Consider the following 14518-nt stretch of genomic DNA (forward strand, 5'->3'; position numbering starts at 1 on the left):
TTGGTCTGTCCTGGTTGCGGGGACAGAGGCTTGCCTGGCGGGGGCCTGGCAGCTGCCAGAGGCCAATTCTTCATGCATGCATGTGCGTGTGTGTGCGTCCACACACACACATGCACACACCCCCTTCTCAGGACCCCCAACCACAGCCCTCCCCCTTCCCCCTCTGCTTGGACTTTTCTCTCCTTCTCCAGCCTCCATCTCCGTGGTTACTGCACAGCTGGCTCTGGAGGGCAGCAGAGCACAGGAGGGTGAGCTCCTGACCAGCCCGGGCTGTCCCTCCTGCCTGCTGGACACATCCGTGTCCACAGAGGACTCACGATCTCCCTCAAGTCCAAGGCAGTGACTGACACACCACCTTTCACCTGTCCCCGTTCAGGGAAACCCTCTTTCCAGACCCCGCTTCCTTGTCTGAGCTCTTCACACTCACAGACAGTAGGACCAGGGTGCCCAACCGGTCTGCACACCTCCGCCCCTGGCCCCCCAGCCCCCACAGCAGCCACACTCGAACCGTCTGACTGGAGCCAGGACTTGTCGGGGAGTCAAACTCAGAAACGTGCTCAGGTGGCTGTTCAAGGACAAACTTTCGTGCGGCCTTTAGCCACATGGCGGAGGCTGCCCCAATGTGGACAGGTGTAGGGCTGGAAGTGGGGGCCCTGTCTAGCTTTTCAGGTGGTGTCAAGTCATCCAGGTTTGACAGACGAGGGCCACGGGCAGATGATTAGGGTTCCCCGAATCCTGCTTCCCTCCTGTAATGTCTTAGAAAAGCCCACTGACCAGGGATAACTGTAACCACTGGTAACCACCCAAGTGCAGGACAGAAACTGTGTGTCTTGCTCACCAGTGAGTCCCGGGTATGAGGCACGGCACTCAGTAAATATTTATGAAGGGAATTAGGAAATGAGCATCTAATTTAAGTGTCAAATGAAGTGAATACAGAGCCATCACCCGTGTTCCAGGTACCTACATTCCCAAACCCACAGCCCTGCTGCAGACAGACCAAAGGGGCCTCCAGCCATCTGTCCAGCCAACTTGAAAATTCGAGTGCCACCATAGTTCAGCCCACTGTACTGACCAGGACCCAGACAGAAAACAACGCTCAATTCCTCCCTCAAGGCTGGTCCACATTCCACCTGCAAAACCCTCCCCCTTCTAAACGGACACTACGAACATCATGAGGCGCTATCCTAACACATAACAGGACATTAACGTAAGACACGTAGCTGCCCGGTGAGTGGTGGACATGGAGCTCGTTTCAGAGCTCAGGGAATGCTGTTTGCTCCCCTTCCTGAGCCAACCGGGGAGGACCCCTGCCACGTCTAGACACAGCATCGTGCACACAGTACACACTACGTGTTGCATGAACCCGGGACGGGCTCTGGAGAAGGGCGGAGATGGAGATGGAGATGCCTGGACGCAGAAGATGCTGATTTTGGCTTCTCAGCAGCCCCTGAAGGAAGGAGATCTGGGTGGGTAAAGCAGGTGGAGGAGCCCAGAAAGAGGCAAAAAGGAAGCAGTGGGTGAGTGAATTAGCGAACATCACCCCCCCGGGCCCTCGGCTTCATCAGACGCCCTCACAAGGCTCTGCCGGCCCAGTGATCCGGACGAGCCAAGGGAAAGGCCGCCCGCAGGGACACCTGACAGGCACAGGGTGTGGGTAATCGCTCCCTCCTATGCTGCGCCTGCGCTGTGTGCCCGAGCCCCTCTGCAGAGACACGGCTCCCTCCTGTGTCCGAGTCCGGTGCACGCCACCCCTCCCCCTCCCACCAGACTCCGGGTCCTGCCACAGCTGCCTGCGGGCCGGGGGCCATCAGGGGCCTGCCTGGGGCAGGAGCTCGGGCAACCTGAGCTGACAGAACGTACTGGATGCACAGGAGCCTGGATTTGTCAAGAGCGCAAAATGAAGATATGTCCATTTCAACGTATGCAAATTTTAGATTAAAAAATGAAAGGAGGGCAGGCAGGTGGCGAGAGAGGGGTATGGCTGAAACCGACCTGGGGGTTTCACTTTACTGTTCTGTTTGCTTTCTATATATTCAAAAGCTGCCACAATTGAAGGCTGGAAAGCCAGCGTCCCACGGCTGGATAGGGAAACCAAGGCCCAGAAAGCCCAAGTAAGCACGTCACAGAGGACTGGCCGTGGTGGTGGTGGACGTCCTCCTTATGCCCTTATGCCTCCTCTGGACAGGAGGGGGGAGGCGGCGGGGGTCCTCAGGGAAGCAGGGACCCCGAGGCTGGGTTTCCCTGAGCTGGGATTCGCCGTGGCACCTTCTCCACGCGGGGACCCTCCTGTCACTCAGGCTCCACCAGCACACTGTCTCAACCGCTGAGCGTGACTCCCGATTTTGCCTCCCTTCGGGAAGGTTCGGGGGTCCCCGGACAACGTGGGAAGGCAGGGAAGGCTCCTGGGCAGGGATGCGAGCCCCAGGGGCGCCCCAGACGCCCGCACGCACCTCTCGCGGAGCTCCTTGTGCTCCAGCTCCAGGTTGCGATGCAGCGTCTTGAGGCCGCTGTGCTGGTGGATGAGGGCCTCGTACTCCGAGGACTGGCGCTCGTGCAGTGCGGCCAGGTGCTCGTGGTCCTGCAGCAGGGCCTCGTAGGCCGCCGTCAGCTGCTCCTGCTGCCGCTGCAGGGTCTCGTTCTCGCCCTCCTTGGCCGTCTGCTGGGTCTGGAGCAGCGCGTACTGCGCGGTGAGCGCGGCGCCCTGGGAGCTCAGGGTGGAGTTCTCCACCTGCCGAGAGGGAGAAGGGGCTGCCTCACAGGCCCGGCGTCCCCACGCGCGACAACCGCGCCAACACCGGAGGGGACGCCAAGACCCCGGGGACCCTCGGGGCAGGCAACACCCCGCCGCCAAGACAGTTCTCTCTGAACTGCAGGAACTGCTCTGGGAAGAGGCTCATCAGACCGTCACACGGGGCTCTGTCCTGCACCCCTCCCCAAAGGTGACCTTTTGGGGCAAATTCGGTCCTTTCTCGGGAGAAGCTCCTTGGGCGCCCTCTCTGACCACTTTCAAACATCTGTTTTCTAGGACAAGCAGAAAATCAGTAACGATAGAGAACACGTGACCACCACCACCAGCCACCCTCACCTAATGGATGTTTACAGAACCACCCACCGCCCAACAACATCCCAAACCATCAGAAAACCGAGCAGGGAGCGCTGCCTAACTCACTCTGGGGCCAGAATGACCGACTGCAAAACCAGACAAAGGTATCGCCACGACCACCACCAAAACCATGAACCAGTCTCCTATTCTGTTATTTTAATAGAACCAACCCCAGCCCCTTTGCCAAATAGTTTCCTGTTTACTGTCCTGACCCACGCTGCACATTTTCAAACACTTTTCTCACAAACAGCATTAATGAAGGATTAATTCATTTCCCCACAACCTGTTAACTGTAAATAAAAACCAACATCCTCATATAGATGGCACGGGACGTGAGTTTTGCTAGAAGCTCCCAACAGCCAGGCAGCCACTTCATCCCCTACTTCCCTCAATGGAGATTCAAAATTTCCATCAGCTTAAAAAAAGGCTCTGCCAGGTTTTAGAGTAAACGAACCTGGTTAACTCTGTTGAGCTCAATGTATCTGAGCCTAGGATCTCTTTTCCAAGACATTCCTAGTAAAATCTCAAGGAACAGACTCTGGGAAACAGGCAACCCTACAAGGCAAAGTAGAGAAACCGAGTCCCCAGCCCTGCCCTCACATGCTCAGTCATGGAAACCGCTACACACCAGAACTACCTTCAAAGATCCTGAGGCTAGGCACCCCCGTTTCCAATAAGCCTATGAAACACAAAACAAAACCGCACACCCTCCCATGCGTAGCCTGGCTTCCTGAGGAGCCAGCGTGCTGGGGCTGGTCTCCAGGAGACGCAGAGACCCCCCACCCACCCCCAGGGCCCGAGGCACAGTGCTCACCTGCAGCTTGGCCGTCTGGGTCTGCAGCGTGGTGTTGTGCTCCTGCAGGAAGGCGCTCTGCTTCTGCAGCGTCAGGATCTGAGTGCTGAAAGCCACGTTCTGGGTCTCCAAGTGCTGTAGCTGTTCCTTGAGCAGCTGCTTCTCAGCCTGCAGGGCCGCATTCTAGGAGAGGCGGAAGCAGGAAGCCCATCAGACACCAGCTCGGTCAATGCTCACCGGCCCCAGGCACAGGGGCTGTAAAGAACCCTCAGGAGTTGACACTTTGGGGTCTAAAGCCAGATTCCACAGGTTAAGAGAAGTAACATGTTTCCCTCTTGGAAAAGACGATCAACAGAATTGCAGGGGCAGGGGGAGAGAACTACTTTTTTTGGTATGTGCTTTCCAGACAGAAATGCATGCACGTAATGGGGACACTGCTTCCAACCTGAGCATCTGAGTGCAAGGCCAAGGTGAGCTGGGGTTAAAGCCGAGGCATCTCTTCTCTCTTTAATGCTTCTGTTTAATGCTTTCTGTTGAACACCCCGAGAGTGCATTTCTGTGAACTTCTCCCACTGGACAGGGAGTCAAAGCCTGTGACCACACCTCACCCTGCTCAGGAGTGACAGCAGGTAGAATAAATGAGTTGTTTCATGAGACCGATAAAGACAGTGTAAAATATACCACCAACGGGGTGAGCACATGTGGGGTGTAGCCTGCTGCTGTCTGTCACTAGCATAGGAGGTAGGGTTGAGTCTTTCTTACTCTTTTTTAAAGATTTTTTAATTTGAGAGAGAGAGAGCACAAGCAGGGGGAGAGGCAGAGGGAGAGGCAAACTCCCCACGAGCTGGGAGCCCGACATGGGGCTCTATCCCAGGACCTGGAGATCATGGCCTGAACTGAAGGCAGATGCTGAACCACCTGAGCCACCCAGGCACCCCATGATGAGTCTCTTAAACTCCGTCTCCACTTTCTCATCTGTCAAATGGTGAAAATCCTCACTATCTGCTTCACAAGGTTGTTGGCAGAGTCAAATAAATTCAGGGGATTAGACAAGCACTAGCAAACATCTTCTGTAAAGGGACAGATCGAATTTTGGGGTTTGCCAGGCATGTGGGCGACATTCCAACCAGCTACCTCTGCCACCACTATGGTGGGAAGACAACCCCACACAGTATGTAAACAAAGGGCGTGTCTCTGGTCCAATAAAACTTTATTGACAAAAAGAGGTAGCGGGCCACAGTTTGTCAACCCCTGGGAAAACACTGTGGAGACAGAGGACTGGTGTACAAGCTACAGGCCAAGTCTGATGGGCAGGCAGACGGATTAGCCATGGGGAAAACATGAATCCACCCCTTTCCACTAGAAAGGGCAAAGATATCTCCAATGAAGAGGAGCTTATAGGACTTGCCAGGACAACTTAAGAAGTATTCAACTAGAGAAGGGGTGCCTGGGTGGCTCGGTCGGTTAAGCGTCTGCCTTCAGCTCAGGTCATGATGCCGGGGTCCTGGGATCCAGTCCCGCATCGGGCTCCTTGCTCATCAGGGAGCCTGCTTCTCCCTCTGCCTCTCCGCCTGTTTGTGCTCTATGTCAAATAAATAAACAAAATCTTAAAAAAAAAACAGCATTCAACTAGATCTGGATAAATCTCAGCAGATTCTGACATCCTGGGTCCTTTACACGAACGGTGGCCTATCAATGGGACAGTCAATAGGGCACACTGGCTTGCTCTCTCCCTCTCTCTGAGCGAAGGCAGCAGGGGCAGCCTACTCACATTCCGCTCCAGCTCGATGGCCCGGTCCTTCACTCGGAGCAGCTCCATGGTGGCCTCCTTGTGGCTGGGCCCCCAGGACTCCTTCCCCTGGTGACCAGTGACCAAAGTCTCCACAGGGTGTTTGAAAGAGTTCTGTAAGTGCTTCCCTTCCTCCCGGTTCTGCCTGAGGATCTCACACTCTGTCTTCAGCTGCGGGGTGTGGGAACAGGAAAGCAGACTTGGGGCAGGAAGTGGCCAGCTCAGAGCTCCATGTTCACGGCTAGAGGACAGCCCCGCAGCAAACTCGATTCCTCAGCATCCCTAAACCCTCACCTGGCACTCGGGATAAGCCCGACACCCGGCTTTTGCTCTGTAAGGAATGCACACAACCCATCCTGTGCTTCCCCATCCTTCCAGAAATCTGCCTCAGTCCCAACTTTAGCCACATGACCCTGGCAAGTCTTCTTGCTTCCCTGAGCCTCAGCTGCCCACTCCATAAAATGGAAGCGAGCCTGGGGAATACAGACCAGGGGATGTTATAAAGACCCTTCTAGCTCGAGAACTGCTTTTCTCTGTATTTCCTTATTCAATCACACAGCCAAGAAATGTGCCAAGGCTTCAAAAAGAAGAGCTGGAAAGCATGTATGTGCCAGGACTAGACATCCTGACCGAGCCCCTATGTACCCATGCCTGTCCCATCCGAGGGTGCCCAAGAGACTCTAGGCCTCTGCTTGGTCCTGATGCTCACAATCTCACATGGGCTCTCATCAGTGTCCCAGATCCTGCCTATCAGACTCAACGTAGCTCTGGATGTGGCCTCCTCTGCCCCCAGACCTCTGATTCACTCTGGTTCCGTCTGGCTCTGGTGCGTAGGATTCTGATGGTAGCGCCCGTCAGAACCCTGTGGGTCAGCACATCTGCTCCAGGAAACGGGCATCCAGCGGCCCCTCTGCTACCCAGGTGAGGGGCTGGAGAAGGTGAGGCAGGGACCTCAACAGCTAGGACTCACAGTTGGCCCCAAAAGGGGTCACGTCTTACCACCTGGAGTTCATTCTGTAACTGGTGGTTCAGGCTGGTTTTCTCTTCCATCTGTGCTTCTAAGAACACAATCTTTTCTTCTTTCATGGCTAATGTTGTTTTTAACTCTGACTCATTTCTGCCCTCCGAAATATTGAATTTTCTGAAAAATACAAATATACAGTACTATTTATCTATCTCTTCTGCCCACAAGCTCCCAATCTCCCAGCTTCCAACATCTGTCTCCCCCAATGAGCCGGTTTCCTTTGTAATTCTGTAGCATTTGGCCCAGAAGAACCGTACGAGCCACAACCCATCAACAGAACCCTCCCCAGGGCTCCGCGCAGAGACACACCCATGACACCTTCAAATGAAACATGACTGCTGCAGTTTTATAGGCATAGTCTTAGGGAGGGACTATCGTGGCCATTTAACAGATGGGAAAACCGAGTCTCAGAAAGGTTAAGCAATTTGCCCAAGATCGCACTGCGAGCTAGATAAGTGGTCAGTCCGCGTGGCCTTTCTACCACACCGACCGGGTGTCAGGTCATTCATCATGTGGATCTTGTCGGTTACAAGTCCAGCAGAAGTCCACGATACTGGATTTCCTTGAAAAATGAGATCATTTTGGAAAGAACTGCAGGCAGAGATCACAACAGTTAAATTTTGGGGGCGGGGGAGAGAAATGAATGGGCAGGTGGAGCGCAGAGGATGCGTAGGGCAGTGAAACTAGTCTGTAGGATCCTGTAAGTAGATGCAGGTCATCACACGTGTCAACACACGCGGATGTACAGCATCAGGAGTGAGCTCTACTGTCAACTGTGGGCTCGGGGCGATGGTGGGTCGGTGGGGGCACATCGAGTGTAACACATGCACTGCTCTGGTGGGAGAATCTGATACGGGGGAGGCTATGCTTGGGACGGGGGGCAGAGAGCATTCAGGAACTCTCTGTACCTTCCCCTTAATTTTGCTTTGAACTTAAAACTGGCTCTAAAAAATCTATTTTAAAGCAATTCAGAAGCCTTTCCACTGCACAAGAGAGTCTCTTTTCACTCCTCCCTGGGAATCTCCAGGAAGAAGCCCTGTCCCATAAAGGACACCAGCCCTTTCCAGAGGCCACGTGACAAGCAGCCCCGAGCTGCGCAGAGCGAACCAAGCTCTGGAGCTGGGGGCGTACAGCGCGTGGCCACGGGTATGCGCCGTGAGAGCCCGCAGACCCCAGCAGGGAGGTGCTCACGTGTCGCTTTTGTCCTGCAGCAGCAGCTCCTTGTCGAGGCCAACCTTCTCTAGCCCCTGGCTCAGTTCGTCCAGCTCGTTGCTCAGCTGCTGGTTCTTGAGCTTCTCCAGCACCAGGTCCTGCCAGGACAGGGAGAGGACAAAGAGAGGACGGGTGGGACGGGAGCCCAGCAGGGAGGGCCTGGCACAGGCCCTTCTGAAGGCTGAGCAGTTGCCTTCCCGGGTCATAGCTGACTCAGGTGTCCTGAGGGCTGAGCAGGCAGTTCAATGGGGACATGTGAACCCCAGGGATGTCTTCCAAAGGTCAGGGGAGAGACACACGCTCCCAGCCTCCTGGCACCGAAGGTGACCAGACTACATGGCAACGCGTCCAGGACGTGTGTCTGCAATACCCTGTATGTTGGCCTTTGAGTAGGAGGCCTGGATTCGGACAGGATTGCCTTTTCTGTGGAATAATGTAATGAAATACTTTTTTCTGTAGCGAATTCCCTGCAAGAAGTACAAGGAGAAAGATGTTACTTTAAGCCCTGGTTCTGGTTCGCTTTGCACAAGCGGGTGCTCTCCTTCAGGTGGGTCACCTCCTGGAGGCCCACCTTCCTCCCACACATCTCGGGAGCTCTCCAGGCAGATACCGCGCTCTGCCTAGGCCCACAGCTATCGGCACGCCAGCCGACCCCCCACCAAATCCTCAGGCCTGCCGTGGCAGTGTGACAGAGTGGGGCTCGCCAAACATTCCGCCGCCCCCCACCATTTCCCAGCCCCCCTGCAGTTGGTGGGCAGTTCTGGCCAGTGAGCCGCAGGCGGACGTGCCGTGGGTTGCAGCACAGAGGAGCCTGCGTGTGACCTCCCGGCTGTCTCTCTCCTGCCACGGCGACTGGCCAGGCCCCGTACTGGGGCGGTGGGGACTGCGGAATCACAGCGCAGACGGCAGGGTCCCAGGGAGTCACCTGGACTCTCGTGAGTGAGAAGTCAGCCACGGGTGTGAGGAGCCGCTACGATTCTGGGGTTATCTGTGACCACGGCGTAACCGATGTGAAGCTCAGAGAGACAGGGACTAGGGGTGGTACTCCTGGTTTGGGTCTCCCCCCGACAGCACACGGATCTGCCTGCACCACCGTCTGTACGCCTTTTAGGACACGGAGACGGCTGTGTGGTCACCAAATCTCTTCCCTTTTCCTCCCTGGCACGCAGTTAAAGCACATTTCCCTGGTTCACCTGCAGCTAGATGCGGCTGAGTGACCGAGTTCTGCACAGGGCACTGTGGTCCCTCTCACTCACGCTCTCCCTCACCCACATGCTGCCATGGGACGGCTGAGCCACAGGGTGGCAGAAGCCAGGAGCCTGACTCACTGCATTTATGGCTGCCCGTGAACAGCCACGCTGGGCTCCTACATGCGCGGGACCCGACTGCCGTGCTGGGCCATTCAGATGTTCAAGTTAGTTCTGAAAGCAGTTTATTCCCTGCTCCCCCCCGCCCCCTCAAATACTGAAGGAATGCTCAGATGACCCATGCCATAAATATTGGGGAAAAAGTAGGACATACACTTAGCAAGAAACTTTAAAATGTTCACGCCCGGGGCGCCTGGGGGGCTCAGACGGTTAAGCGTCAGCCTTCGGCTCGGGTCGTGATCCTGGGGTCCTGGGATCAAGCCCCACATCGGGCTCCCTGCTCCGCGGGAAGCCTGCTTCTCCCTCTCCCTCTGCCTGTTGCTCCCCCTGCTTGTACTCTCTGTCAAATAAAAAATAAAAAAATCTTCAAAAGATAAAGTAAAATGTTCATGCCCTTAAATCCTATAGTTTCACTTCTAGGAATACAACCTGTAAAGAGAGAGATGTGTGTGCAAGGACGTCCGGTGTTATTTAAAATAATGAAAAAAACTGGAAAACCACCTAAATGTCCAAAAAGTAATTGCAGTAAATCTACAGGATCTACTGGATCAATACCTTGCAGCCATTAGAAATCCACGGCTTAAAACTTGCTTTCTATAATAAGAAAAGGTATAGTAAATAAAAAAGCAGAAGAGGTTAGGATGCAGGAAAGCAGAATGCCAAGCGTGTATATATACAAAGGCACAGGGGAAGTGATGGGACAAAACGAGCCACACTGTGAGTGGTGGTTATCTCTGGGCAGGGAGACCGTAACAGGGGATGTGCCCTTCGTTCTTCATCCCTGCAGACACCATCCTGTGTAGAATCAGGGAGGACACGCACAGGCCCGCTTCTGTTTGGGAGGTGCACCACCGAGCACGCCCGTGCAATGTGGGGTCCAGGCACCAACCCTGCCCCCGCAAGCCCCTCACCGTGGGGGCCCCGCCCACAGCCACTCACCTCTCGCAGGGTAGTCAGCGTCCGCGTATGCATGGTGACTTGCTTGGTGAGGTCCCTGTTGTCCCTCTCCAGCTCCTTCAGCTTGCTGGCCGCGTCCCTGCAGCGGGCCAGCTCCTTGTCCAGGGCGCGGCTCTCCTTCTCGGCAGCGGACAGCTTGGCCGTACTGTCATCCAAGACCGCGTCCTTGAGCTCCACCTGCTGCCATAGCCGCTTGGCCTCCTTCTCCAGCAGCTTCTTGTCTTTCTCCAGCTGGGCCACCTCCTGCTCCAGGGCCTTCCTGTCCTTCTCCGACCTCTCCAGCTGCTTATTGGCGAGCCGGAGGGCCTCCAGGTCGCGCTGCAGGGCCTGGTTCTCGGCCTCCAGCTCCCTGAGCTCCTGTTCCAGGGCCTGGGCCTTCTGGTTGCTGCCCTCCAGCGTCTGCTGCAGCCGCAGGTTCTCAGCGCTCACGCCCTGGTAGCTGAGCTCCAGGCGCTCGGACTTCTTGCTCAGGGCCTTTAGCAGCTCCACGTTTTTCCTCAGCTCCTCCTTTTCCCGCTCGAGCTCCTCATTCTCCCGCTCGATCTGCGCCATCTTGGCGCCAGTGAAGCGCATGGTCTCCACCATCCGGCGCAGCTCCAGGTTCTCCTCGTCCAGCTGCTTGTTGTCCCGCTCCAGACCCTCGAGCTGCACCGACACGTTCTGCAGGGTGTCCAGCGACTTCCTCAGCTTCCGGTTCTCCAGCACCAGGCCCCGACTCTCGCGCTCCAGGGCGTCCACCTTCTCGGTGGCAGTGTTCAGGGAGGTCACCTTCTGGGCCAGCTTCTCGTTCTCCTTCTCCAGCCGGTGCAGCTCCTTCTCTAGCTCCTCGACCCGCTCCACCTTCTCCTTCACCTGCTCGAAGTCCTTGTGTAACTGCTGCTTCTCGAATTCCAGCTTGCTGAGTCTGCTGCTGGTCTCCGTCACCGTCTGGTGGAGGGCTTTGTTCTCCTTCTCGATGTCCTTTGCGCGGGCCTCGCTGTTGACCTGTGACCTCTCCCGCAGAGACCACACGGCCTGGTTGAGATGATCCTTCTCTTGCTCAAGATCCTTGATCTGCCGAGAAACAAAATGGGCACGACACGGCGGCTGCATGGATGTCGTCCAGTGATCTGGATCCAAACTGGGAGACGAACGCAGAGGCCCCTGAGAGAGTGCCCAGAGCCGTCCCACTGCTTCCCAGGGGCCTGGTATGGATACCAGGTAAAGGGCACTCATGCCTTAGTTCAAGCCAAAACACACCCACAGCAGCTGGAGTGATTCAGAAACATAAGCCCTAGCTCTCCCTCGGAGACAGAAGAACGGAAGAGATTTCCCAGGTACTTTTCACCCTGGCCGGCAGGACCCCCACGACCTGGGCCCGTCCACCTGTGGTCTCCCCTTACACCACTCTCCCCCAGCAGACACTGCAGGTGATCTTCCCTCTGCCTTGAACACTCACCATCCTCCCCTCCTCGCGCCGCCCGCCCCACCGACCTTCAGCATCCCTGGGTACTCCTCATCCTTCAGGGCTCAGGGCGAGTGTCAGCTCCGTGACTCCTACATGCCTGGCACCCCGCAGGACGCTCTCCCTGGGCATCATGACCTTCTTCCTGCCCGCAGCTTAGGGGCGGCAGAGCAGGAAGAGAGAGGCCTGCCTTCTGGCCGGCATCCCTGAGCCACTGTACCAGCACTGAGCGGCCCACCCTGGGACTTCTCGTAGTGTGAGCCAAATAAAGCCTGGAGGCTGGCCAGGACTCTCTGCTGGGACACAGCGGACATTTGCAGCTGGACCAGTTCCTTGTCCTGCGGGGCTGTCCTGCGCAGTGCAGGACATCTGGTAGCAGTTCTGACCTCTACCCACATGCCATGAGCACCTTCTCTCTCCTCCTCTTCCAAATTACAACGATCAAAACCAGGCCTACCGATGTCCCCTGGGAGGCTAAATCTGACCCCCTGTTCCTCCACGGTCAGTTGAGAACTGCTGGTTTGAGGTGCAGCTAAGCTGGACAAGCAGTAACTCATGTATCATTCAACCAGTACCAGGAAATGGCCATAATCCTGGACGCTCCCTCTTGCAGGTGGGAGCATTCGTTCGTTCTGGAGGCACCTACCTGCCTGGCTCTGTCAGCCTTCAGGCTCTCCATGTCACTCTGCAGCTGTTCCTTCTCTTTGATCAGCTCCTCACTGAGGGTCTCCAAATCCTGGTTGCTCTGCTTCTCTCTCTCCAGCTGAGTCTGTAACTTCTCAATCTGTAGAGCCCAAAGACCCAGCCCGTGCAAAAGTCAGCTTCACAAGGTGAACTACATTTTAAGATCAACCAAAAACCTGTCAGCTTCACAGAATACTTTACTAGGTGTCTTCTCGAGGAAAAAATATCTGGATGGCATTCCGTAGTGACCTCAGTCCTTAGCCCACACCTTGCACTTCCAGCTCAGGGAGGAGGGGAAGGTCCTGGGCGCCAAGCCCTCCTCATCCTCACTGCCATGTTCTCAACCTCCTCCAGGTCCCTCGCTTCCATCTCAGGCCTTGTCCACCCACACGAGGGTTGGACCACACGCTCCAGGGGCCACCAGCCACCACCGCTGGATGCCCTGCGGGGACCTCCCACTCACCCACCTCCCAACCCTCTCCTCCACGACTGCCACCTTGGTTGGTGACGCTCCTGTTCACCCAGCTGCTCGGAGTGGTCTTCTGATGCATCTCTCCTTCCTCTTGCACCCTCCAAGTAAGTTCGTCACCACGTCCTGTCCTGTCTACCTGTGCCCCCACCCCCCCACCTGCCCATTTGCCTGCCGCAGGCCAGACCATGTTCCATCTTGCCTGGTCGACCACCCAAACCCCTCCCGAGAACCAAGCTCTCCTGCTGGGCCCCACCAGCACCCAGGCTTCCTAAACATGAACTGCCTAGCTCAGGGCTTCTCACACTTTATTGTGCCCGATGCCCAGAGAGCGTGGTGGGTGCAGATGCTGCCTCAGCAGGGTGGGGCAATACCCACGTTGCTGTTTGCAGCGCGAGGGCTTCAAGGGGGCTACTGTCCCTTCCTGCCAACACCGAACTCCTTATCACCGTGGACAGAGTTGGGAAAAGAGCAGTGACTGGTGTCAGAGGGACAAAAGTTCAGAGCCTGGTCCCTTGCCACTAGCAACAGGACCGCAAGTTTCTCTGACACGGGGCCAGCAGCGTCCATCTTCATGAGCTTCCATCAGCACGGAGCACTCCTCACACACCTGGCAGGCGTCAGGTGCGCCAGCGTCACTGACCTCCCTGAGAGCGAGCTGGCGGCTATTACTGATCATCGCATGGAGGGCGACTCTGGGCCTCGTGTGGGAGGAGCTAAGTGACTCGCCCAAGGCCTTACAGTAAGCACAAAGCAGAGGTAGGACACACGCCAGTGGGCCACCCCAGCCCTGCTCTGGTGCACAGTCGGGGGGCCTGTGGTGTGCACCCCCTGCCTTCCTAGCTCACCCCCTGACCTCACTGTTAATCTTTTACCCCTCTGTCCCTTCTCTCCCAGAGAAAGGCTTCCAGTCTGAAGACATGATTTCCTCACATCCCACCTATCACTGCTGGATGCTCACCTTCATCTCTCTCCCTTTCTGGTTCTTTCTGCCACGGAACTGGAGCCCCGATTCTTACCCATCCCCGAGGGACCGCAGCGACCCTGGGGGAGCTCATGGGGCTCGGCTGTGAGCCGGCCGCCAGCCTGCTAGCCCAGAGAGGGCTTTCTGTCCTTCCTTAAGCACCTGGCTCAGGCTGTGGGCTCCCAGAGTATGTGGGTGCCAGGGACCTTCCTCTCAGCCCTGGGGCTGCATGCACCCCCAAAGGGTTGCCCTCCTTCCTCTGAACATAAGGATTCTTTACCTCTTGGCGCAAGGCATGAACTCTCATGATATCAACACAAAGTTACAGTCACGAGTGGGAGGCAGTTTCTCTAAGGTCCACAGAAGTTCCATAACTTAGAGGGAAGATATAAACTTTGAGAAACGATGTTCCCACAGACATTGCAAACCTAAGCAAGCTTGCAGCCTGGGCTATACTCGGGATGGTGGGAGAGCCAGGCTGGCACCAGGGAGTCTGGGCCTCCAGGTCACTGTGTCCCGGCTGGCCCCTGTCCCTCCCTGGCCGACACCTCCTAGAGTGGCTATGCTATGAGGACTTGTCCCAAGGCTGTGCCCGCCCTTGCTCTGTGAAAGTCAGTGTCAAAGCCGTGTCCCCTGTGGGCTTCTGCTGGGTTGGTGGTTCACCTACTGACCAAGAAACGGCAGCTGGTGGCTGAGACACACCCCGCAGAGA

At 56.2% G+C, this 14518-nt stretch overlaps 1 protein-coding gene across 4 annotated transcripts in view; it reads right to left on the reverse strand.

Moving 5' to 3' along the window:
• The window catches only part of CCDC88C (coiled-coil domain containing 88C), a 120915-nt gene that overhangs the window by 26968 nt on the left and 79429 nt on the right, over positions 1-14518 (reverse strand). For all 4 annotated transcript variants that reach the window (XM_064571491.1, XM_064571490.1, XM_045901408.3 and 1 more), the window contains 7 exons: positions 12336-12473; positions 10228-11298; positions 7901-8019; positions 6685-6826; positions 5668-5856; positions 3918-4079; positions 2451-2728 (listed from right to left, as the gene is read on the reverse strand). In XM_064571491.1, the coding sequence (XP_064427561.1) occupies positions 2451-2728; positions 3918-4079; positions 5668-5856; positions 6685-6826; positions 7901-8019; positions 10228-11298; positions 12336-12473 (2099 nt within the window). The remainder of the gene's footprint in view (positions 1-2450; positions 2729-3917; positions 4080-5667; positions 5857-6684; positions 6827-7900; positions 8020-10227; positions 11299-12335; positions 12474-14518) is intronic.

Source organism: Mirounga angustirostris, unplaced genomic scaffold, assembly GCF_029215605.1.
Source record: "Mirounga angustirostris isolate CCGP_5_RB_7025 unplaced genomic scaffold, mMirAng1.0.hap1 SCAF_9, whole genome shotgun sequence".
Taxonomy (NCBI): domain Eukaryota; kingdom Metazoa; phylum Chordata; class Mammalia; order Carnivora; family Phocidae; genus Mirounga; species Mirounga angustirostris.